Source organism: Carassius auratus, chromosome 31 (genome assembly GCF_003368295.1).
Source record: "Carassius auratus strain Wakin chromosome 31, ASM336829v1, whole genome shotgun sequence".
NCBI classification, from domain to species: Eukaryota; Metazoa; Chordata; class Actinopteri; order Cypriniformes; family Cyprinidae; genus Carassius; species Carassius auratus.
In genome coordinates this window covers 13,606,394-13,632,352 of record NC_039273.1, presented here as the reverse complement: position 1 = coordinate 13,632,352, position 25,959 = coordinate 13,606,394, and the positions used below count along the sequence as shown (strand labels likewise).

General features: G+C 35.9%; 3 protein-coding genes across 4 annotated transcripts in view; 1 reads left to right on the top strand and 2 right to left on the bottom strand.

Moving 5' to 3' along the window:
• Positions 1 to 15,983, bottom strand: part of nme7 (NME/NM23 family member 7) — a 31,271-nt gene extending 15,288 nt beyond the window's left edge. Inside the window, exons 1-9 of the mRNA XM_026213729.1 lie at positions 15,726 to 15,983; positions 11,955 to 12,056; positions 11,679 to 11,845; positions 10,526 to 10,636; positions 8,491 to 8,541; positions 8,084 to 8,291; positions 7,847 to 7,952; positions 2,462 to 2,526; positions 1,589 to 1,657 (exon numbers count right to left, since the gene is read on the bottom strand). Of these exons, the coding sequence (XP_026069514.1) occupies positions 1,589 to 1,657; positions 2,462 to 2,526; positions 7,847 to 7,952; positions 8,084 to 8,291; positions 8,491 to 8,541; positions 10,526 to 10,636; positions 11,679 to 11,845; positions 11,955 to 12,056; positions 15,726 to 15,728 (882 nt within the window). The 5' untranslated portion in view covers positions 15,729 to 15,983. The remainder of the gene's footprint in view (positions 1 to 1,588; positions 1,658 to 2,461; positions 2,527 to 7,846; positions 7,953 to 8,083; positions 8,292 to 8,490; positions 8,542 to 10,525; positions 10,637 to 11,678; positions 11,846 to 11,954; positions 12,057 to 15,725) is intronic.
• A 73-nt stretch (positions 15,984 to 16,056) lies between these two features.
• Positions 16,057 to 19,002, top strand: LOC113050596 (homocysteine S-methyltransferase YbgG-like). The gene is made up of 8 exons (XM_026213733.1): positions 16,057 to 16,361; positions 16,436 to 16,503; positions 16,889 to 17,061; positions 17,163 to 17,269; positions 17,351 to 17,512; positions 17,675 to 17,880; positions 18,672 to 18,745; positions 18,852 to 19,002. The coding sequence occupies exons 1-8, from the start codon at positions 16,290 to 16,292 to the stop codon at positions 18,914 to 18,916; spliced, it is 927 nt and encodes a 308-aa protein (XP_026069518.1). The 5' UTR covers positions 16,057 to 16,289; the 3' UTR covers positions 18,917 to 19,002.
• LOC113050593 (basic immunoglobulin-like variable motif-containing protein) lies at positions 18,944 to 25,882 on the bottom strand. 2 transcript variants are annotated; one of them, XM_026213726.1, is made up of 10 exons: positions 25,759 to 25,882; positions 23,879 to 24,437; positions 22,617 to 22,746; positions 22,429 to 22,524; positions 22,090 to 22,194; positions 21,461 to 21,555; positions 21,138 to 21,270; positions 20,816 to 20,899; positions 20,633 to 20,729; positions 18,944 to 20,509 (listed from the first exon to the last, which is right to left on the bottom strand). In XM_026213726.1, exons 2-10 carry the CDS (start codon positions 24,330 to 24,332, stop codon positions 20,216 to 20,218), a joined length of 1,488 nt encoding a protein of 495 aa, XP_026069511.1. In that variant the 5' UTR covers positions 24,333 to 24,437; positions 25,759 to 25,882; the 3' UTR covers positions 18,944 to 20,215. The 2 variants fall into 2 exon arrangements, with proteins under 2 accessions (XP_026069511.1, XP_026069512.1); XM_026213727.1 differs by lacking the exon at positions 25,759 to 25,882 and adding an exon at positions 25,409 to 25,669.
• Between the last annotated feature and the right edge of the window lie 77 nt (positions 25,883 to 25,959).

Sequence of the window (25,959 nt, the reverse complement as noted above, 5' to 3'; positions counted from 1 at the left end):
CTGAGGAAGTTGAAGTTATGACATATACAAAACAAAAGCTGCAAACACTGCATAACTACTAAATTACCATGATAAACCATCTGTAATGGGGTAACTCTTAAAGATAAAGGTTCCAAAAACGGGGTTTTCAAAGCAATACCATGGAAGAACAATTTTGGGTTCCCAAAAGAACCTTTCAGTTCTAAAAATGAGCCATTTTTCTTACGAGTGAGGAACATTTGAATAATCTAAAGAATCTTTTCCCACAACAAAGTACATTTTGTGCAATAAAAAGGTTATGACACCATATATGCCAATAAAGAACCTTTATTTTTAAGAATGTAGTTTATCATTAAACAATGAAGTTAGAGGAGTTAAAGAGCTTCCCCATTTTACCCCAAATATCTAGTGTGCATTTAACCACAACTTCTGTGACCCAATATGAGCAATGTGCTGTTATAAGGAAATGACAATGACATGATGCAATGATAACAGGGAACATATATCTGACTCGGAGTATTTGAATGCAATTCATTTTATGTTCTTACAAGGTTTATGCTTAGTCAGTAATATATTTTAGGTCACTTTAAAATTATTACCAAAGCCTTTGCCACATATTACATAATAAGAGGATGAGTCAGTGAGTGATGACATGGAAAATAAATCATGCAATATTGGGAAGATCACTGCTCACTATTTTACAATTCCACAGAAACTTCAAAAAAGTCTAAAAGCCATATTTGAAGAGAGAAAAAGGACTTGAAGAAGGAAAACAGACCTGTGGAATTGCAGTTTGTACTGAACTGTAAAGTATCACGATAAGATTTGCCTCTGGCTTTAATGGCCCTCAACTGAAAATGGCTCATGTTTGGTTTAAAAGACTTGTGCAGATGCTATCAGAATAAACGATTGCTATTCGACTAAAATTTTAAGACAAGAAAGCAATTTATGGATGCTTATTAGCCAACAGGAATGTGAAGGTTGTTCCAGTGAACCAAAATTCCATGTACTGTGATGTAACACTGTGTTCAAAACAGGGAAACTGCCATAAGGTGAGTATTCATATATATTTATATGCCCAGTCTGTGCTTTGATAGAGAGGTTTGCAGGAGACGGGTGCACATGCAGTTACGACATTGCACTCAAAACTTTGGCAACTACGCCTTGTTCTCTAAATGAGTAATTAAACAACTGGAATCACATGTGAGATAGAAAATGAAGAAACTGAACTTCTTTGTAAGGACCCCTGTATTGACTATACTATATAGTGGCCATAACAAATAAGGGATTTATTAATACTTTTGGCCCACTTTATATTGGTTGTCTTGAACTACTTATCCACTTACATCAAAAAAGATAAATTGTTAGGTACAATGAATGTACTTACTGTATTCATGTGTTATTGCAAAACACTTTTGCTGCTGCTGAGTTGGGATAGGGTTAAGGGTAGATACAGGTTTAGTTGAACTATCAACAAGTATCTAAGGGCACTGTATCAAATTAATAATTTAATGTTAGTACATATTAGTTAAAGACACGTAAGTGGGTACATGCTTTTCTTAGTGGACCAATTGAAACCAGAGAAGAGAGTGCAGCAACATATACTTACAGTGTACTCAGCTACGACCCCTTTATAAACCTCTAAAAACTCCTCAGCATTCACTCGATCCATGTTGAACTGTAATAACGGAAAACCAAGACAAAATCTGATTAGTCAATAAAAACAAACAGAACACTTACAGGGACATTATTACTTTTATAAATGAGTAAATATAGTAAAAAACAAAACAAATTCAAGAAGTAACATTATATGACAATATAATATATAATATGATTTCATCATTCAGGACAAAACAACAATCAATGTATTAATCAATTTTGACTGCAAAATGACCCTTTTAAGAGGGTTATCCAACACACTAGGGATAAAATCTCCAGGCCAATTTCAACACACTATTTTCTCTGTCTGATATTATTTTTACAAGTTAGCTCTGGACATACATGATTTCTAATAGTAACAAAACCTTTATTGATCTGCTCTAGCCCAGGGGCATCCTCTGTACACTATTTTCATCAGGGTCATGTGACAAAGCTGCAGCCCTGTAATTGGTCAGCAGAGGACTCATTTGGAGATGTAGGAAGCAACTGATCTAGTCACAGTTTGCAAGGTCAAGTTACATCAAAGGGAAAACATAACTGTGTTTGCCCTTGGTTCATAGAGAGTCTATTTGTACTTTTCTTAGCTTACTATTAGTTTGATAATATGATATTTTAAAGAAAGGTGGTCTAATATGCATAAAATGTGCATATCTTCCTTTAAAAATTGTAATTATTTGAACTTTATTATTTGAACATACTGTTTGATTGTTAATAAAAGTATTGATATTATATGTAAGCGTCATCCAATTGTAAAGTTTAACTTTACTAGGCACATTATTGGCTAAAAATGGAAATATGATTTAAATTAAACTAAAATACATACCATTTGCAGGGCAGATATCTCAAATCCATTTTCTATAATTGACTTAAGGATTTTTCCCGTCAACACTGAAAAAACACACACAAAAAAAAACATTTTGAATGAAAGATGCTCATTTAAAACTAACTGGCTTGAACGCAATCCTACATTTTTACAAATATCTCTTTAAATCATATAAAGAACGGTAATTGTAAGAATGAACGACACAACAAAACTAATTTTCGGTATTTTAAACCATTTAGGCTACAGTGGATGTATATATTGAGGTTTTTTGGGTCCAGCAAAGTATAGTTCAGGGTATAATCACATGCTTTTGGATATAACTTGCACTTCTAAGATCCGACTAATCATTAGATGGAAGTCTACTGATTAAGGTTTTTAGATGCTAACACAAAGGTTTCAAGTTCAATAGCAAGTAGCAGTGACCCAAGAACTCATGTGATCCTGTTCTATCAACTATCCGCTCTTGCTCTAGGGTGACTGTCCCTGTAGTTAACCAACTGTATGTTGCATTGGCTGCATCAGTTAAGTGGCAAGTAAGACTTTTAATCTTCTGTTTCACCGATACGATCAGGCAGAGTTAAAGGCCGTCAAACAGTTCACAAGATTGTAAAGGGGAGATTTCAAAGGAGAGATAACACGAGATCACATTTCACACAGATGGGGAAAAAAGGTTTTACATATAATGCCGCCTCCTCTTGGAATTACCTACAGGATACCCTAAAGCTTACCACGTTACCGTCTCTAAAGCCCCTTTCACACTGCCATTCCGGCAAATACAGGGGTAAAGTGTTCCTGCAATTGTTCCCTGGTCGCTAGATTTTGCACTTTCACACTGCCAGTGATGACCCGGCATATGTGCGTGCTTTCACACACAACCCTTGAAGATCCCGTAACGACACGTGACATCAGCGCGTGACGTGTAATGTACGAGTCGAAAACATTAGGCACGTTATACTTTCACTGAAGCAAGCAAACGATCTCGGCGTCAGCGCGGAAAGTGAGGAACTAACTGATCTCTGCTTCATTACAGTTTGCACATATGTTTTCATTGCGAACGTTGATCTTCCTTCAAAACAGCCAGTAAAAGAGTCGCGCGATAACGCGCGTCATCACTTCGACACTGAATTAGATCTGGCTTTTGTTCACACAGCGCTCGTCCCGTGTCAAACCCCGCAATGTTACTAGGTCCCCGACCCGGGTTCAATTCGGTAATCAATCCCGGGACGTGGTTGCTTTCACACAGAAGGCGACCCGGCAATGTTCCGGAAATATTGCGGGTCCGACGTGCAGTGTGAAAGGGGCTTTAATGAGTTTAAGCTACTTTTAACAACTTACATGTTTTATCCTTTGGTAAATTGCTGTTGTGATTTCTGAGTGTGCTTTTTATGTTTTTGTTATATTGTATAATTGTATACTTTTACTATTTGTTGCTGCCTTCTTGGCCAGGTCACTCTCGTAAAAGAGATTTTAATCTCAATGAGTTTTAACCTGGTTAAAGAAAAGAACTGAACTGGACTGAATTTCTAAGTCTGCTCCTTTGGACTGAGTGCTGAGAGATTTTATTAATAAAGGGAACAGCGGGGAATTAGCACTGATTTACTGGTTTGTGGTTTCAATTTCAGTACAAAACAAACTGTGCATTATGTTTCCAAAGCACCTATATTTAATCAATCAGTGCATGTAGAATGTTTCAGGCAATATTATTTTTTAATTTTATTTTTTTAATTTTGCCCACAATTCAGTTGCAATGCTGTTAAATAAATCTGACACAAAGCAATTAAATTTGCAGTGTTTTTTCTCTCTCGTATATTTAAGAGATTTCAGTTGTACTTCAAAAGCTGAAAAGGGCAAGGACAGACAAACCTGTTTATCATTTCCATATTTAATGCTGTACCACACAGAGCGTAAATGCCATAGGACAGATCATTTCCCCATGCACTGTAGTAACTGCCCTAGAGAATCTTCACACACCCTAACCCTCCCTCAGCACCACTGGTGACCCTGAGGTTCCAATTCAGACAGCAGCTTCCAGACACAGTCTGCCCTGTTACTAGGCAATGGTATCAAAGCTGCCTGGCAACACATTTGTCTATTCCAGTCATGAGCTAGTTCAAAACAAATCACACTGCTTTTCTATAAGCTAAAATATTTCAGTAAAAAAAAAAAAAGGATTAATTGGAAGACATTTAAAAATGTTTAAATCTTTGTATTGTTAAAGTTCCTTTGGCCAGTAGTTTTGAAAGGAAGTCAAATCTGCTTTGAATATCTAACTGGACTTTTACAGATGCTTCCTGCTACAACTAACTTTAGCATTATGGATTTTGGACCATATGACGTGAATCTCAGAATACATTAATGAGCAGTGTCCAAAGTTTAAGCCATTTCACACTGAAAGTAACATGACCTTGATGACAACATTAACTTTCTAGAGAAACTCACTTTACACCGCATACTAGGTTGATCATTAAATGAACAGAGAAAGCTGCCAGGTAAAAAATGCACTACATCTCTGTGATATGACCCTAATCCTGGACAATAGGTTGGAGTAAATCATTACCCATTAATTACGGCATGCTGCTTGCTGGAGTATACAGCAGGCGTAGACAATTCACAGAAACATGACCTTTAGCTTACCTACAGCTACAGTATGCAGTGCAGTCACAATGCATGCTACATATACCAAAACAAAGTCACACAGGACATAATTTTTTCTTTTTTTTATAAATTAATGCTTAAAATATTTACATTGTATTAATACTTCATAATATTACCATTTGTATTATACATTTGGTCAAATAAATGCATTCTTTGTGAGCATAAAAGACTTCAAGAACATTAAAAAATATTCTTAATGACCTGTAGAACTTTTCCCTCCAAACTTCTGAACTGTAGAATAAACAATAAAATGCACAATATATTGTATATGTTTTTAGTTTGTAGCAGTCCTGCTGCTAATATTCTTGAGGATCAGGACAAAATTAACATGGGTTAATGATGACGGCTCTGTGACGACAAATGTAAAACATACAAATGACACACTCCGATCTTACGCAAAGTGAAACTATAGTTTTGAGTGAAAATACAGTTGAGGGATGTGAACAACATGCTATTATAGTCTATAATCCAAAAGTAATGTTGTACCAAGCCACATGACTATCCTGAAAAAATAAACAAAGCGGCTGCCACATAATCGGTCTAATTACAGTCACGTAGCAGCTCTCTCAGCGGGGACTTTCATAACTGCCTATTTTTATTTACTCCTTTTGCAAACCTGGTGGGCTCTAGATCTCCAATGAAAAGGTAATAAGGGCTGCAATCCTCTTTAAATCACTGGTTGCCAGCTCTTTTTTTGGAGAGCAGACACACTGCAGGAGGTTGGTAGCTGGAATATGAGTGTGGGTGTTTGATTGGATGGAAAATTTGGTGACTAATAGAGACGCAACGCTAATCGGAGAAATGACGCTGGTAGAAACAAAAAGAGATCATTAAAAATTTAGTGTTCTGCTTTCAACACAATCTGACATTTCTGAATGTTCTTGAACGTTATTTTCATGGCGCTGTGAGACATGCAACATGAAAAGGACATTCAAAGTGATCAGTGAAGGATTGAAACCCTTAAAATCAACAGAGAATGTGTGTGAAAACTGAGAAGCATGTATTTTTTGTGCATGTGACTGTTGTTGGTGCTCTCTGTGTTTATGTGTAACATTCCCTCCAGGTTAGTCAGCCCACAGCAATGCACAAAACCAACTTGGGGCCTGTTTGGTTCACGACCACTATGTGAAATATCTACCTCAGCCCTATCTAGAGGATTTGAGATTTCACAGGTCAGTGCCCTGGCGGCATGCTCCATGAACAGGGATCAGGAGACGGATTTGGACAAATCCGGCGTGAAGGCTTGGTTATGAATACGCACTGGCTTTGGAGGTTTTATACTCATCAACATATAACAAGCAAAACAGCACTAGGCCAGGAGGGAAAGAAGACAGTTACATAAACAAAAGGACCAAATGACTCTGAAGTAGCACCTTCGCTAACTAAATAGTTTTTTACACTTCCGCCAAATCCACACCTTTGGGGTCACTTTGAAAAGACTGCTTTTTTGGAGAAGAATTTTTTTTTTTTTAAGGAGTAATTCTCTGTTGGTCTGGTCTAATTTACTTAAGGACTTAAAAAGACTACTTTTAAATACAAATGACCATTAACATCTACACTGAACATAACTTAAACTTCAAAGCACAGAATATAAACAGTCAGATTTACTGAAAAGAATGGTTTGGTTGTATGCCTGTCATTGACAGAAGAGTAATTTGCTCTGCAGCGACAGACCACAACAAAACAGTCATTACAATGGTTTCTGAGCAAGTGTGGCACTCTACATTCCCAGATGGATAATATATAGGCCAAAATATAGTATAAACACATTTATGACCATGGACCACAAAATGGTCAATTTTTCGAAATTCAGATGTATACATCACGAATAAATAAGCTTTCAATTGATATATGGTTTGTAAGAATAGGACAAAAAAAAAAAAAAATCTAAATATTGAAAAAATTGCCTTTAAAGCTGTCCAAATGAACTTCTTAGCAATGCAAATTACTAGTCAAAAATTAACTTTTAATATATCTACAGTAGGAAATTTACCAAATATCTTCATGAACCATGATCTTTACTTAATATCCTAATGATTTTTGGCATAAAATAAAAATCAATAATTTTGACCCACACAATGTATTTTTGGCTATTGCTACAAACATACCACAGCGACTTTTGCGGTTTTGTGGTACAGGGTCACATCTTACAGCCATAACTTGAAAATATTATAATTATTTTAGAAACTTTCATGACTTTTCCAGGTCTGGTTTTAAATGTCTCTAATATTTCCAGAATGTTGGAACCCTGGCAGCTGCACCTACACTTCTGTCATGCGTCACCAAGCTGCTTACCCGCGCAATCTGAAAGCAGTTACCTGTTAATATGGAGGCTAAAGCAAATATGTGCTGCGTTCATGTATGATGTGCAACAAGATGATATGGTCTAAAGGCACTAGAACCACTCATGCTGCATGGCTAGGTTTTGGATCAGAATTAGCAGAACTCCTGGACCAGCTTTTAAAAGAATATAGCCTGAGTGAGTAACTGGGACAGGAATGATGGGGTATGACCACTGATCTATAATAGAGAACATATACATACCAGGAGTGTCATAGTCCTTCTGATGATAATGTGCACTTATAAACAGAGATGGGTTAATAATACACTACTAACAGCACATTAGATAGCAAATAATTAACTGTTATATCTATCTCATCTATAATAGGTTATTTCAAAGATGCCCGATTAGACATGATGAGCATATCGTCTGTGTGTGTGTGGGTTTACCTTCTGAGATGGCATGAGGTTTAATGATACAGCAGGTGCAGTCGGAGTACATGGCTGTGTTGGCGGGACCGTGACCAGTAGTAGAAGGGAAGAAGAACTCCAGCTCCTATATGGTTGTAATTAAAAACACATCACCAGTCATTTCCTTTGACTTTATTAGCATATCACTGGGAAAAATCAGATCAACTGAACATTGTGGGCTTGATTAACTGCTATTGACATTTGTTTTTTTGTTACCCGTGCAGCAGATGCCAATGAGTCTGACCCATGTCCTGCATTCTTAGTGCCATCGGTACCAAACTGGCCCCGGAGACTGTTTGCTGCATCTTTTTGTGCCACACCAGAATCAGTCGGGCCTAGAACTTTCCTCCAGGTAGACACTGCCTCATCTCCCATCAGCTCCATAGCAATCACGGGACCGGAGCTCACAAACTGCACCAAATTACTGTCGTTGAAGAAGACAACTGGCTTTAGCAATATTTTGCTGTGGTGTTTATAATTGAATTTGTGATTCAAAACAAGCAGTGTCATGCAAAGTCATGCCAAAGTCACTGTGACAGTCTCAGTGTTGGTTCAGGTGTCAAGAGTCTCCTTCAAAAGCAACCACTACATATAAGTCAATCATTGACTCAGGAAAGACTCACTTGAAAAAAGACTTTGCCTGATGTTCCATGTAAAAGTCCGCTGCCTGCTTCCTGTAAGAAAGCCATAAAAGTACACAGGTTTAATAAGTGATCTCCAAACCCCGCCTTCTCCCAGCTGAAACATATAGTGAAATACAAATACGAAAACGGGGGTCTACTGTACCTTTTTTATTTTTAATTCTAACTTTTATTAAATTGATGACGTGTCAACTAGTCCAAGAAATGACATTATATGCTTAACCCAACTTCCACATTCTCTGACAAGGACTGGCTCTGTCAATGAACAGCTGTTTGCTACTTTGAGGAAAGGTTAAAGCAGCAAAACCTGACCAGGCTAAAACAACACAGAGAAACTCTCCGTGTCAGCATTTTTCAAGAGGAAAAGGAAAGATTAACCCTCAGCATTTTCCATTTTCCAAAAGTGGCACTAAACCACATGTAAAGTGACATATAGACAAAAATGTATACTTCAAATTCACTGTCGCCGTATTGGATCATTTTTTCTACCAACTACATAAACCTTTAATTACTGTGAAATGTTAATACATACATATATGTGTGTATGTGTGTGTGTATATATATATATATATATATATATATATATATATATATATATATATATATATATATATATATACACATACACACATACATACACACATACATACATATATATATATATATATATATATATATATATATATATATATATATATATATATATATATATATATAAATAATATCAATACAGTAACAAATACAAATAAACTAAACATTTTATTTACTAAATACAAAATATTAAATAAAAACTAATTTTCAGTTTAATATTTAATAAATACTATTCAATAGTACTATATAAATAATATTAAAATAACGCTGGCATGGGCTTTCTTTTTCCATATTATTACATTTATATATTTGTTATGATATGTACATAGCAAATGAATTAAAATAATAACTACTAATGTACAGAGTTTATTAAGTTATAATTTTACCTAACAGTTTTTAACAAAACTACATTAAGCTCATTTTAGCCTTGTCTAAAAATTTTAACTTAATATTGAATTTCAAAGCTCCCTGTTCTGCTTATGGTGCTTTTTAATCAGCCACATCTGTAGTTATGAACACACAAGGTCACTAAGCCATTTTAAAATGTCCTCAGATTTACTTTTAACAACTCTTTTAATCTGGAGGTCAAATCCAGCGGAGCAGATTTGCCCAAGGGCACAAATTTACTTGAGGAAAACTGTGACTTCAGTAACTCTCCAGTTCTTGGTCCCTTCTCCCTGCTACTGAACACACTGTCTTTGTGTTAACAGACCAGATCTTTAACTTTAAGTCTGCCAGTGGCCATATTACCAATTTTTTTACAAACCATACACTGACCTTTACAAAACAGGCCAAAGAAATGATGTCTGCAAATGCAACTTTAAACACGGCCTCTTCTCTCTAATGCTCTCCCTTTCTCACTACCTCAGTTAATAATTGCTGCATTGTGCTGTGAATAATATTCATTCCTGGTACTCTGCAAAGGCAGCTACTAAGGAGATGCTGTGCTCTTTGCAAGTATTACATTGTAAATTGTTTCACAATACAGAACAGAGCGTGCAACATTTTTATCTTTCATTCCGGATTTAATCTGTGTGTGCTAAAAATGGTTAGAGGCTCCGAGAAGAACAAGTGTATCCCAGTGATGTTCAAGTTAATGTATATAGCAAGCAGTGCACATGATTTTTGCTGTTTTATAAATATTATAAATATTATATATATATATATATATATATACACACACACACACACACACACATTTTTTTTTCTGAAAAAAGTTACTGTCAAATCCCCCCATCACAAGTTCTGAGAAATCACTCTTGGCTGGGTTACTGAAATACCTCATTAGCATAATTAGGGATAAACTGCCTTAAGCAAGAATTCCAGAGGCCTCCTTTTCTTTGTACCTACTTAGATTTTGCTGAAGGGCTGCTGCCAATATCTTTATTTCTTAATAATTCTGTTTATTAAAAAAGAAATGGCTTACCATGTAAGTTTGGTCATTTTGGCTTTGGTGACAATAAGGTTGGCATCATAAATCATCTGAACAATGTCGCCAACTTTTGTGACAGCATCCGGCTTAATCATAGCCAAAGTCCTGAATAAGACACAAGACATGAGCATAAAAAGCAAATCGGAAAGTAAGAAAAATGTGCCAGGAGTTAACTAAAGTAGATATAAATTGTAACTTATATAATCTAAAATGGAAAATGTTTAGAGTAATTTGTTTTAGTGAGAGAGTGGCTGAGTGTGTGTGTGCGCATATATTGGATTTTGAAAACCTATATTTCTTATTTCATATCATTTTATAGCATGAAGATTTTTTTGAGAGATAGGCCTATTTAAAATGCAAGACAAAGATGCACACACAAAGCTGGTTGATAAACATACTAGTCTGTCCCTCTGTAATGTTTCCCAAATTTATATTCATGGCATGTCACCATGGATTTCAAAAGAGGGGAAGAGCAGTAGGAAACAGTGTGAATGCGATTGATGTAAGAGATGAAAAGGAAGCATTGACTCATTAAATCAGTTATCATTGCTCAGTGATTTTTAGACTGATCTTATTCTTTTTCAGTTCAACTCAATGTGTGAGAAGCTCAAAGATATTTTATCAAGAAGTCGATGGCTACCAGCAACTGTTTGGTTATCAACAATCATCAAAATATCTTATTTTGTGTTTAACAGAAGAAAGAAGCACATAGAACTTAAGTTTGGAACCACCTGAGGGTGAAAAATTCCCTTAACAGCTTACTAGAAGGGAGGATTATCAGTAAATGATGAAATAATGTAGGCCTTTTGTTACACACACCTATTGCATGACTTAAGAAGATTTGGATGCATCTGTAAGATTGTGCTTAAGTCATATTGATTACTTTTAACAATTTATTTTGTGTGTGTGTGTGTGAGAGAACTATTCTTTTAAAGGGATAAAGGGATTCTGTCATAATTTCCTCCACCTCATGATGATCCAAACCTGTATGGCCACCATTCGTCTGTGAAACATTAATATATCTCACTGTTTTTTTCTTTTGGCCAGAAAACAGAAATCCATGTGACATCCATCAAAGTATCTTTTTTGTGTTCTGCAGAAGAAAGTCATGCAGGTTTGGAAAGTGGCCTTAAAATTTAAAAAGTACCTCTCCTTCTTACTGCCCAGTTTGCTGGCAGTGTACTGATCCCCGTAACCTATGAGGTTCAGCTGACGGGAAAAGATGTTGACTCGGTTGCCAACAAACAGATCCTCTGGATGAATCTCATCAAACTTGGTCCTCCGTAGGAAGGTTCGCTGGTTCTTCATATCAAACTATGTAAGAGAAGCATGCATGTAAAAAGAGAAGCATGCATGTGAATGGTGACAAATCTCAAACATAGCAAAAGAAGTCAGAGTCTGAAATCGGAGTATAGGAACGCACCATCTCCACGGAGCCATCTTTAGGGTAGTAGAGCAGCTGGTATCGTCGCAGGAGAGCAGCACTGGGGTCATACCACTCAGCCAGAAAGGCAAAGCGCTCATCCTGTGCATAACACAACACACACAACAAAACACACAATCAAACCAGGCACGGCAGGGGAATGTCAGTGATCTGACCCTCATGCTTGAACAGGGAGTCACAACAGCCGCACTCTGTTCCTCAGGACAGACGGACAGCTGGGCCTGTTAACAAGCGGAGTCAGAGGTTCAGACCCTGAACCAGGGAGCTCCGCTGCAAATCAGGAGCCGTCATCCAGCTGCTGGAGCTACTGCACTACACACTCGTGCAAACATTTAAGGCTGCACAAATCAAGAAACTATCAAAAGATCAATAGATTCCAGATAATATATTTTAAATTCATAGAGTCATCATAAGAGGGCCAACCTGGAAATGTTGTGTGTGGCCCTGTGATAAGGAAGTGTCTTTAACGCTATAGCCTACTCATGGGGCCTGGGGAGATCTTGTTTCAGGAGTTTTTAGAACGCCCCATTCTATTTTTACTACTAAAATAAAAAAATACAAAACAAAATAACCAAATCGTCTAACACAATGTCCTAACCCTATACAAAGTCAAAAAAGTGACAAGCAATAAAAGCTCTATACCATAATAACGAAATACTTAAAACTACTTAATACTTCAAAATACTTGAAATACTTTGTCATATCCAGCCATGTTCGCAAAATAAAACAAGCCATTAAAAACTAAACAAATAATACATTAAATTAATTGAAATTAAATTCTAGAATTAAATACAATGTCCTAAGTGATAAAGTAAAAAACTACATCAGCTGTCTTCAGTAGTAATGGAACAATTCGTTTTCCGTATCCAGTGATTCCAGTCACATTTGCAAAACAAAATAACAACATAGAATAGTGCATATAAGATTAGAATTACACAACAATTATAATATATCATAATGTGTGGATAATTGTTTGTATATATTGAAAACTGGTAAAGACAAAAATACTGCTTTGAATACAAATGAATGTGATAAATATTTAATTAAATATTCACTGTAGGCACTGTAATTGCTAAAAAAAAAAATGTTAACATTGCTCTAAAGCAGGACCATGAGGATATTGCCACGTGCATAAAAATAAATATTAGTCACGGCCAAGATTCCATGAGTATTTTAAAAAGAATTTAAATCTGATATCACCTTGACACAGACTCAGAGGTGCCCTTGAACAAAACATGGAGCGTGATCATGTTGGTGTGATCTCTGCCCATGCAGATTGCCACCTTGTGGGTGAAATGCACAGAGCAGGCTGTGATTCAGGGGCACATAACTGAGCCCATGTAATAATCATCAGAGAAATTATCGGATCATTTTTTATTGTTTAGTGGAAATCAAAAGTCAAGCAAATATACTCAAAAGACTTATGAATATTCATAATAACTGGCAGATAATCATCAACAGTAGGCAGTGCTTTAATTATGTTGCATTCCAAGCCTCTATGCCATCCATCCTCCAGGACATGTGCTGGCTTATTCATAGAGGCAACATGTCAACCCTGAGCCCAAATATGGCATCATATTATCCTAACTAATTTAATAACAGGTAGATTAGTGTATCTGTAACATAACACAAATGCTTTCTCGTTCATCAAAGACCCAGTGAGAGTCCCTTTAATGTAATTGAGCCATCTTAAATTTAACAGGGCCTCTTCCCCCAAACACAGGCTATTTTTACCCCTCAGTCAGCTGTGACAGAGATAATATTGACAATGAACTGCCTTCTTTGTACAAATATGCTGAGGCACAGCTCTGAAAAGCTATACATCATATCTGGAGGCTCTATTAGTGTCCCATTAGGATTTCTACGATGAAGTCTTGTGTCAAAGCTAAAAGTTCCAGGTGCTGTACTGACACCTGTAGTTATTATCACATCCTTGAGACCTTCCCACCAGTCAGCAATAAATGTGAAGACTGCCGAAACACAAAGCAGCAGTAAACAAACAATTTGCATAGTAAAAATGTTACTTACGATGTTTGTCTTTATTTTTCTATTACTGTATGTTTTTTTTTTTTTTTATCAAGTTACATTTTCTTTAAAGAAAAAAACTTAAGGTTTTTACTTTTTCTTGTAAAATGTTGTTTGGAAAAATTTAATATTAAGACAAATTGACTTATATTGACTTAAATTGACCTGAAAGATATTAAGTCTTGTTTTCTGGAAAAAAAAAAAAAATCAAAATGTGAGTTAATGCTTGCATCAAAAGAAAGTTTATGCTTAAAACAAGAAAAAATATAAATGGGGTAAGAAAAATAAGTTTAAAAAATAAAATTAAGTTTATTTTTCTTAACCCACTGACATATATTTTTTTAATTTTAATCATAAACCTACTTTTGATGCAAGCATAAACTTACATTTTGAATTTTTTTTTCAGAAAACAAAACTTAATATCCATCAGGCCAATTTAAGTCAATATAAGTCAATTTGCTTCTCAAGTAATTGTATCTTAATTTAATAGTGTTTAGACATTTGTATTGAAAAGCAAGACAACAATATTTTTTTTTACTAAAATCTTTTTTTTATTTTTTTACAGTGCGGTACAGCTCATCTCTGTAACTTTTTTTTGTCTTGTTTTAATTTGAATGAAATGAAGGTATAAATCAATGAGCTATGAGGGGTCTCTAAATGAACATTCCAAAAAAAAAATTAAAAAAAAAATCACAGCCTCCTGGTTAATGATCCCGGCCAGATTGAACTGGAAATAACTGGGCTTATCTGCCACCTCTAACACTCTGAAAAATAGGGCTTTCCTCTTAGAGACCTTCTGGAAGCGAAGACTTTCTCAGACACCTGCTGTTGCCCTATGCTATCACTGCAAACATTTCATGCTGTCTGCATGGAGATGGATCAATGTACACTACTTAAGGAGACAGAAAGGGAATTGGAAAATAAACACAGCGTAGGAGTACAACAGAGCAAGAAGATGATGGTGAAAGTATCCTGTTACCCACAGAATAACAAGGTTTAGATTGTTGAGCTAATGACACTTTAAATGCATATTATTAAACTTAATGACATTAAAGCTTCTGGCTGAACTGGATCTATAATTTCAATTAATTTCAGTGGAAAATGGCATCCTCCATCTTCAGTTTGTTGTTGTAGAGCCTGAAGCCAGCCAGCTAGATTTTAAATCAAGTTAGAAAACAGATTACAGAAATTTGCCAAAACTACATTCAGTCAGTGAAACAAAGCCTGAGCTTTCTTTTGAAAACTTTTTTTGTTTCTCGAAGAACATTAAGGAGTCAAATACTGACATCTAGTGGCATATTAAATGAGCGCATTCAGACCGCCAAGACCGGTGAAAATTAGTTTACAATTTAGTTGCTAAAACTGTTTTGCTTTGTAACTTATTATGAATTCGTCTTCATTTAACTGGGATTTAAAGAGCCAGTGGACACGAAATCTTGGCTATGACTTAATACATAGCTCTATTACAGTTTACATGAGATGTATTCATGAGAATGTACATATGGTATTTATATTTAGTGCACACAACACATTTAATTTCAGTGGTTTATGTGACTTGAGTTTCTTTCAGTGAAAATATCAACAACAACAACAACAACAACAACACATTGTTAAAAATCAAACGACTTTCGCCCAAACCCCAACAAACATTCATGATCATACCAGTTCAACTTCAGTCCTTTATTACTAATATCTAAAGACTGGAACACATACTCTCCCACTTACCATGTCTGATTTCTGTAAAGGTACGATTATATTTGTTGATTGTTGTTCAACAGACGGTTGATTGTCTTCCTTTAGCCTCGCTATTAAGTCCCATCACCATAGCAACAACATCAAACGGGCTACCGCCAGATAAAATAATGTACCAAAACGTAACCTCCTGCGAAGTCCTAACTATATTCCGTAGGTTTTTAACATTCAGCTGCTTTCGATATTGATGTCTGGTGAGTAAACAGACGTTTAGGGAGCCAGTACTTCGCTTATACGAGTCTTACTGTAACCCGGAAGTAGTAGTTTCTGACCTTTACCGCCAACTGCCACTCGCACATGGGTTTGTTGTTATAGTGTGTGGACTTTGACTCTGGTTTCGCTTCAGTGTTACTGTTTACCAGAACTGTTAAGCAATTAGTTACAATGTATACAATGTAGCGTGCTTTAGCTTAAAAAACTGCAAATCTGTAACAATGAGAGACAAAGGTCTTTTGCTATAACGTTATTTCAAAAGTGATTTCATGTTTAGTTGAGGTTTACACTTGAAAGGTATTTCCACGAACCACATCTGTCAAAATGGAAACCAGTCCGTTCATTCTAGACGGAGGTCTGGCGACAGAACTTGAAGCAAGTGGATTTCAGTTGCAGGTTGGTAACGTTACTATTACACAAACGTGTTGTTAACAATCACATGTTTAATCACGCATATGTTTAATTTGTAGGGAGATCCCCTATGGAGTGCAAGGATTTTGCATACAAACCCAAAGGCCATTAAGGACGTACATTTCAGGTTATTACAGGCTTCATTATGTTCTGTATATCTGAGTTGTCAAACAAGTTCAAGTTCAAAGAGTCTATTGTCATGCGCACAATGAGGAAAACAAGATTCCATGTACAACGAAATTCTTTCTTTGCTGTCCACATTGAATGCCAAGACAAGTGCAAACTATGGAAAAAATATTTGTAAAAAGGCATACACATCAGTACAAACATAATAAAGTAAAGCTATTTCACAATTTGACTAATTTTACTGTGATACTGTAATGTACATGTTATAATTTTGAACCTAAATTCTCTCTATCCTATCGGTCATTTATTATTTCTGTATGCCTCTTCTATGACTTATAAGAACTATTTCATATTTCATGAATGATCGATTTGACTTGTTTTAATAGATTTCTTAAAAGCGGTTCTGATGTCATAACAACAGCCACATATCAGGCCAGCATTGAGGGATTCGTGAAATATCTTGGTGTCCGTCCTGAGGAGGCTCAGCAGATGATAATATCAGGGGTTCAGCTGGCAAAAGAGACCGTCCGTGAGTTCATGTCTCACTCACCCATATCAGGTGTGTTGCAAGCCTACTAAATCATGCATTCTGTCTAGTTTCTGGAGAAAATGTAGAGACACCAGCTACAACTGAATCTTAAATTAAATGAATTCCCGCAGAAGACAGAAGAGAGCCTGTGGTTGCAGGTTCAGTGGGACCGTATGGGGCATTTTTACATGATGGGTCTGAGTATACAGGGGCCTATGAGGACAAGATGACAATGGAGGTAATGCAGGCTGAAACTCTTCATCCACCCAATCTGCCAACACATTAGAATGTCAAGTGCATGTTCTCTCTTTTGTTTTAGGAGCTGAAAGACTGGCATCGTCCACAGATCCAGTGCTTAGTAAAAGCCGGAGCTGATCTTGTTGCCATGGAGACCATTCCAGGTCTCAAAGAGGCGGAGGCTTTGGTGGAAGTCCTCCGAGAATTTCCAGAAGCTAAAGCCTGGCTTTCCTTTTCTTGTAAGGTGACTGATATCAATGGATACGCTTTCCATGAATTACATACACGGCATTATATTTCATGAAATCTAGCAACAGATTTAAGTCATTAAACACGTGCAGTTGTTTGTGCTCTGATTAAAACAAATGAGTCAGACATTGCTATTAATGCAACGAATGTGTTTCAGGACTTTCAGAATATTTCAAGCGGGAGGAGATTTTCTGAGGCGGTTCAGGTGGCTTGTAGGTCCTCACAGCTGGTTGCAGTGGGGGTGAACTGCTGTCCCGCTCCGTTAGTGAAACCACTTCTAGAGTCAGCCAAGTCACACAAGAAAGCAGATTTGAGCTGGGTGGTCTACCCTAATAGTGGAGAAGGATGGGACCCCAAGACCGGGTAAGTTTAATCAGTAAGTTGGAATTGTAATACATTCATGTTTCCATTGAAAAATTACATTTTAAAATGATATTTTCCAGACCAAGAGGGGAAGGAAGACAAAAAAAACATTTATATTTTATTATTTCATCACAGAAATCCCCAATCTTAGATAATTGCGCTTTGCTCCATCTCTCTCTCTTTTTTGACAGAAGTTTGGAATCAGATAAAAAAAAATGCATTTATTTATCAAAATAAATACAATTTCAAATCAAGGCTGTTCTTTAGAACTTCCTATTCTTTAAAGAATCCCAAATAAAATATGGTTTACACAAAAATATTAATCCGCACAAGCATTTATCTTTTTAGTATATTATGAATATATTTACATTTTTGTCTTGGAACGTGCTATATAAATACATTTCATTTACTTAATGTTTTCAACATTGATGAGAAATATTTCTTGAGCACAATGTGACAATGAACACCGGAGTAATGGCTGCAAAAAATTCAGCTTTACCATTTGAATTAATAATATTTATGATATATTAAAACAGATAGCAGTTGTTTAAAATTGTAATAATATTTTACAATATTAGTTGTTAGTGTTGGCATGCATAAGAGACTATATAAATGGTAGTGTAAATAAAATAAATATATAAAACATCATAATCCATTAACCACAAATGGCTGCAAAATCGTGAAAACTGATTGGTAAAATGTAGGAACCCTGAACTTATTTACTTGGATCATAATTGACGATTTGTCTCAATAGTTTAATAATGTAAGTGGCTGTCCTGTGGCTATTTCAGATGGAAAAACGAGAAACGGACATCATTTGCCAAACTAAGTCTCGACTGGAAAGAACAAGGGGCTTTGTGGATTGGTTGGTTTTTTTTTTTGTACCAGTAAATAAGCTTTACTGTAAACATATACTATGACTTGTTCTTTCCTGTTGCGCTGACTCACACACATCTGTTTTCTGTCAACAGGTGGCTGCTGTCGTGTTGGTCCTGCTGATATAACTGAGCTGAAACAGCAACATGACATCATTTAGTTTATTCTGAAATAATGCAGTGATGTATACGAAGGTGTATAAATATTTTATTCATAAATAAAAAGAATACAATAATAATAGACTAGATTCACATGAGTATGAGATTTGTGATGACTTTAACATTATACAGAAGATGTTGCTGTGTTAAAGGAATAACAAATCACAGTCCACATGACATGGAAGCAATCATGCAATCTTAGCTCACAGCGCGTTTGACAAAGAACATGAGTGGAATCCTTCAAGTTGCTATTTACAATAAGATGGCACCATCTTATTAAACCATGTCACTTAATGATAACCAGAATCTGATCCACTGAAATATCACATGGTCACATCATTAAACGGTCTGATATCTTTATGTCGACCTTGACTTAGTTTGTATTTTTTTATACTTACACTAATAAAGCCATTTGTTTATGCATTAGTAGAACTAGTCTTCAATGTAGTGTAGTCTAGTCTTTTATGTAGTGTTTTCTGTGAGCATATCATTTTTCACTCCATACTTCACTCCAATGATCAAGAGTACCATTAGTAGCATATAAATCCACCAAATAGCATATAACTTAAATGGAATGATACTGATCTGAAAATCAAATATTCACTTCATGTTCTTGGTACACTTAAGGTGCAGCCACAAATTCTGGCAGACAAAAATTGTCCGCTGCGTATAGTGTAGCAATATATTAAGCACGATCACTTTCAACCCAAGCAACTTTCTGTTGGTCAACACGGTGTGACCAACTTTAACCAACTGTAAAACCTGGGGAAATCATTCACCATTACATGAAATTCTGGATTGTGTGGATTCCTAATGGAATTGATGGACTTCACCTGCAAGAATTTGCATAACAATGGTACATTTGACCACACCTTTAGTGCAGTTAACTGCACATTCATTTGAGGATTCATTTATCCATAATGAGTTGAAAGAAAGCAGCATTTTGACCTACAGGAAGTGACTCAAAGTCTTGGAGAGAGAGCCATTGTGAAGTATTTTAAAACTTAATTTAATAGCACATTACTGAGGGCTGTGGGATTTGTTTACATACTGTAGCTGTAAAATGATGGCATCACAGGGATGTCCTCCACAAAAGCTTATGGCTTCTTCCTTATGGGCATCAAACCATCCTTATGGTTACCAGAGCATTAACCACACCATTTAGCTTGCAACTTCATCTATGTTATGTAATTCTGACTTTTCACTGTGGCTAACAACCTGGGAAGGTAAATATTCTTGTTTAAATGGTTGAAACCAAAAATTATTATTATTTTTTAAGAGGAGGGTTGGACATTTTAGATTTAGTCAGTTATGTCTTCATCTAGGTCACTGTCTGGAGAGCTTCTGTGCCTGTACTCTGCTGTGTTGGACAAACGCTTCCAGGCGCTGTCAGACTTGTTCCCCGTACTGAGGGACCTACCCAGGCATTTCACCGCTCGCTCCTCAGAACCGTGCTCTGTCGCAGCTTGACCTCTGTGTTCTGGTGCCTGATGGTGGAGATCATGCCTCAGATTTTCCAGATTCAGTGCCCACGGTCCCAACTTTTGCCAGTTGACTCTCTGGAAGGCCATGATGCAATGCAGATTGCCTCCAACCTACGAAGAGATCAAGAATTGTCTAGCGCTTCTATACTTTACAGCAGACATTCAGACACATAATTCTTCATAATATTCAGATTATTGTAGAAGTACCATCACCATAGTCCTGAAGTTTCTTACCTTTTTGGTTTTGCGATACTGAATGCCTCTCTCTATGTGGCGAATGTCTAAGTATTCTGGGTTCTGAGTGTTCAGATCTGTCACAATATCTGCCCATCTGATAGTAAAAAGGTCAGAATTTGAGCATTGAGATATATACTCATAACTTCACCATGTAATACCATTCCATAAAATGAACCATACTTTTTACAGTGGATTGCAGGGTGTTTCCTGCTTGGTTCACCAATAAGTATCCAGTGCTCCATCTCATTAAGTGGCAGTGGCCCCCTTTAAAAAAAAAATGAAGAAAGAAATCAGCTTAATTCTTGATAAGAGGAACAGGGTCTTATAAAAGCAGTAGAGTTCAATAGTTTTCCTTTTCTGGCACACAGAAAATGTACGTAAAAAATCAAATCTATGTTTTGTAAGTGCAAATTAATTGATTAGCTTTTTTTCTTTCAACAATAACAACCTAACCTGAATTAATAAAGCAGTGAATGAAAGCCAAAGTTGCTCTACATTATACCTGTATGCTTTGGCTGCCTTTAGCGGTGTGGCTTCATAGCCCACAGGACAGAAGTAGTGATTCTGACAGTGGTAAATGTAGGCCATGGATTCATCTTTAAGTCCCTGCGTCAGCTTCAGCAGCGCCCCCTCAGCTAGAATGGAGAAACATGCTCTACAACATGCTGCTAAAGTACCTTCAGACAATATATAAAGAAAGCTAAAGAAAATATGTATAGACTGAATTTTACATTTGAAATACTGTCTGCTCAACAAATTACATCAAAAGTATATTAGTAAAACAATATACTCTGTTCTTATGAAAAACGATTCAAACTCACACACCTGTCTCTCCTGCCGTCTTGTGCTTCCCATGAGGTTTGTACAGAATGTAACAGCAACCCCGGACACGAAAATGATCGTTGATTTGTCTGAACCATCTACAACAATATAAAACTAGATAATGTACAACACTAATAAAACCTTTGGGATCAATAACATTTTTATAATCAAAATAATACTTTAATTTAATGCATGCTTGTTGAATAAATCAAATGTGTCAAAATTCTATGTAAAAAAAATTGCTGTTCTTTTGAACTTTCTATTCATTAAATAATTCAGAAAAAAATATATCACAGTTTCCACAAAAATATTGAGCAACCCAACTCTTCTTTTTATTGATAATATTAAGAAATGTTTATAGGAGCCACATCAGTTTATTAGAATGATTTCTTAAGGCTGGAGTCGCTGCTAAAAATTCAGCTTTGCCATCACGGAAATTAAAACTTTTAATAGAATACAGCTATGAATTATACTTATATTTCACACCATTATTGTTTTGCCTTATTTTGATCAAATAAATGCACATTTTGTGAGCACAGGTGACATCTTTCAAGACCCCAAACCTTTTAACGGTAATGTATTAATGAATTTGAACCCAAACTGTTAAAGAGCAATAAATAGAGTAATCTTACCGAATCAAAGTGGCATTGCCAGTGAATGGTCCAAACTTAATATCTTCAAATGGAGGCTGGAAACCAAGTATGTGCAGCGCTTCTTCTTGAGACATAGGTGGGAGACTGAAAAATCAACAAAGCCTAAATTTACTCTTTGCAATTTCAGGTTTGAAATCTTAAAATACATCAAATAAATGTGCTGTTTTTGCTCCTAAAAATACCCATTCCTTTGTATATTTCTGAAAATTTTTGGCAAGTCACAATGCATTAAACCAGCAGAGCCCTATTAGAGAATTCTTTAATTCTCAATATTAAATTAAAAATGTGTTCATACATTTCAGCAAAGAACACACAGACCTGCCTGCACCTAAAGTACTGTAGAGGAAGTTCCAACAAGAGACAAGTGAGGAGATTCCACACGATGTTTTATATTGGGGACGGCTGATGCAGTACCTGGAATGTCAGAAGGAACAGCTCTGTCAATGCCATTTTTTTAAAAACTTGCACTCTTTGAGTCACATTTCACTTTCCAATGAGTGGATTACCATCTGCGGAGGTCCAAGACTTTTCTCTGTTTGATCTCCTCCAGAGAAGCTTGTGGCGGGAGATCTTGCAGGTTTCTGCTCGGCCTGTCAGACGATTTCATTTTCTTAGAGTTGAATTTCTTTAAATTACCTGAGAAACAACACAGACTTCATCCTTTAAGAACATTTGAAGTAATATATTAGACTCATGCTGGTTCATATTTACACAAAGATATCTACTTTGATCAACTAGGTTCTTAAAATGCAATGAAGAAAGGCTTAGCTGGAGTTTGGATAAAGAGAAGCTCAAAGTTAAGCTTTATTAAACAAATAAAGAGAGCATGATGATGATCTCTTGTCGTTTAAACATCTCTAGACTTCTTTTGATCAAGTAATGAGTGATGGCAAAATTCGAATACATCCTCTCTATAAATCTGGGATTAATTATGAATGAAAACATTGTCTGTTCACCATGAGGTGAAGAGCATGTGAAAGAGTCACTTGTGTCAGTGAGGCCATCGCTAGGCTGGAGTTACATAAACCACAGCAGATGGTCGGTATGAGCTCATTTTCCTGGCATATTTTTGCTCAGCAGCTTATAGATTTAAAATGACCCTGATATATATATTTCTGATATATATACAGTCAAACATAAATGCATTTAGACACCTTCAACATTTCACACATTATCATAGTTTATTCGCTATAGTTTAGACAATGGTAATAAAATATGACAAGAACTGTCAGATAACACTTAAGCAAAATATGGTGAAGTCAAAGTGTCTGAAATAACATTTATCAATTTTACTGGTAGTCCACTGCATGAAGAAATTTTGGGTATGTCACAGTTTACTTTATTTTGCTATCATCATTAACATAAATGCATGCACTAGTAAAAAAAAAAAAAAAAAAAAATATCTGGTGTCTGAATAACTTTTGGTTTGACTGTATATGTGTATGTGTGTGTATATATATATATATATATATATATATATATATATATATATGTATATATTTTTTTTTTTATAACAATGGTTCATAAGCCTCAAAATATATTTTTGAAGGTGATATGTGGTAAAATTTTGTGGTAAAGACCCTCAAACAAGATGACCCCATCCTGAAATATATAAAAATCTATATTTTCAGGTATTAAAACCCATTGAAAATCTGTGAAAAAGCTAGAAAGTGTGACATTATAAAAACTAAAAACAAACAAACAAACAAACAAAAAAATATATATATATACTGTATGAGATGGATATTTCCTTTTTAGAAAGACATACTTGTTCTGGCTTTCCGTGTTAGAACCACGTCAAAATCAGAGGTGTCAATCTCCCAGGCCAGCACAGGCTTGTTGCTGGATGACACAACCTCCATATCACAGTTCCCATCTAAAGACATACTTATTCCCCCCGAATGACTCTGGGAAGGGGCTGCAGCTGTGGTGTCTGGATTGGTCGGTGGTGCATCTTCAGATGTGATAATGGGTCGGGCTCGGTTGAGTAGGGCATAGTCCGAGCAGACGGTGTAGAACTTCTCTCGGGAGTGTGTTACAGGACAGGTCCATGGAAGCTGGAGCTCTGCGCTGGAGGCCCGTCGTACCCGCAGCGCATCATGCGTCACTGGACTCAGGAAGTTGCGCTCACGCTCATCCTCTCTGGCCGGGGCCCGTGATGGAGCCTCCTGATCAGTCCTAGCAGATACCTTGGCGCCTTCACTTTCCGCAGTGTTAGGCATTGAACGGAGAACTGGGATGACGGTTAAGAGAATAACCTACAGATGTACTCCAGCAGCAGCGGCTTAGTCCAAGAAGAGAGCTCAACAAAGAATATCATCCACTGACTACAAACAAGACAGAAAGACAGATACTAAGAAACTGTATATCATAAGAAGGAATGTATAAAATATAAACTTAATAAATAATAAGTAAAAGCATGTATTTTATATTCAAGAGTTTTTGATAGATAAAAAGTTCAAAATAAAAGCATTTATTTTAAATAGAAATTAGAAGATTTTGAAAATTGAATGTCTTTACTATCACTTATATTTTTTTTCTATTTTATTTTATTAAACCTTTATTTAACCAGGCAAATTAATTAAGAACAAGTTCCTATTTTCAATAAAAGCCTGACAGGAGGATTAATATCTTCTGAGAAATATACAAACATATATTACAATACATAAAACAAATCAAATAAAATACATTTTTGTTAAATAAATACATTTTAATATCAATTTAATGCATCCTTGTTCAGAAATAGTAATAGGTATACAAACCCTACATTTTTAAACAATACTTCACAAACATGAATACATGTGACTGAACACTATTTACATATTTGTTTGTAATCAAACATATTTGAATGAATTTCTGAAATATATACATCAATCTTAGGGGTTACACAAAGTGCAAAAGATACACAATTTGGTACACTTATTCTTGACAATTCATGGTTGTCTTGTCACAAGATGACAATACCGATTCCTGCAATCTGAGATCACTAAATATGAATATTTTAAGATTGCTTTTAATTTCTGCCTTTTTCATGGATCTAATTTCTGACATAACTACAGTCATTCATGTAAACAAAAACAAACACCTGCAAAAATAAAAGTATGGTGGATTTTTGTGAATTAAAGTGTGGTGTGACTGTTGACTCCATCACAGTGGTTATGTATGATTATATAGTCCTAAACTAGGCCAGAGAATGCTATAGATGAAATATTGGATGGAAATGGTGGGTCAGTCACAGATGACATTTACAGCAGCTTTCAGCTATGTTTGATCGATTAAACAGATCAAAGCATCATACCACATGGTTGAATTCCGTCTACTGTACATCATCTTCATCTTCGACTCGACACCATTGTTTAAGTCATTCTTAATCGATGGCAGTCGGTAGGCAAGACAACAATACATTTCAGGACTACATTATAAAATAATATATCCGCAATAGTTTAAGAGTAAAGTTTAAACCACCATATAAGGCACTATATTTAAATAATCCGGACATATGAATGATAGCTAAGGAGCATCAGTGTAGCCATCAATAGCCTCTTCCAAAGAACATGAAACGTCGTTAATTCGTGGCCCAAATATTTATTAATATTTACTTAGTCATGAATAAAATAATGCAAAAAGACTAAATCTAGTTACACATACCTTGCCAATGCTGCAGGAATAAATGAATAATACTGCGCTGCGCGACCTCTCTGTTGGATCACCCATCTGTGTTTCAACGGGCTCTTCCATTCTCAAACACAGGGGTGTTGTGCGACATTAAAACATTGGAAATGTTTCTTACAACGGATTTAAACGGTCTGTATAACAGTATATAACACAATATATATATTGTAAGAATTT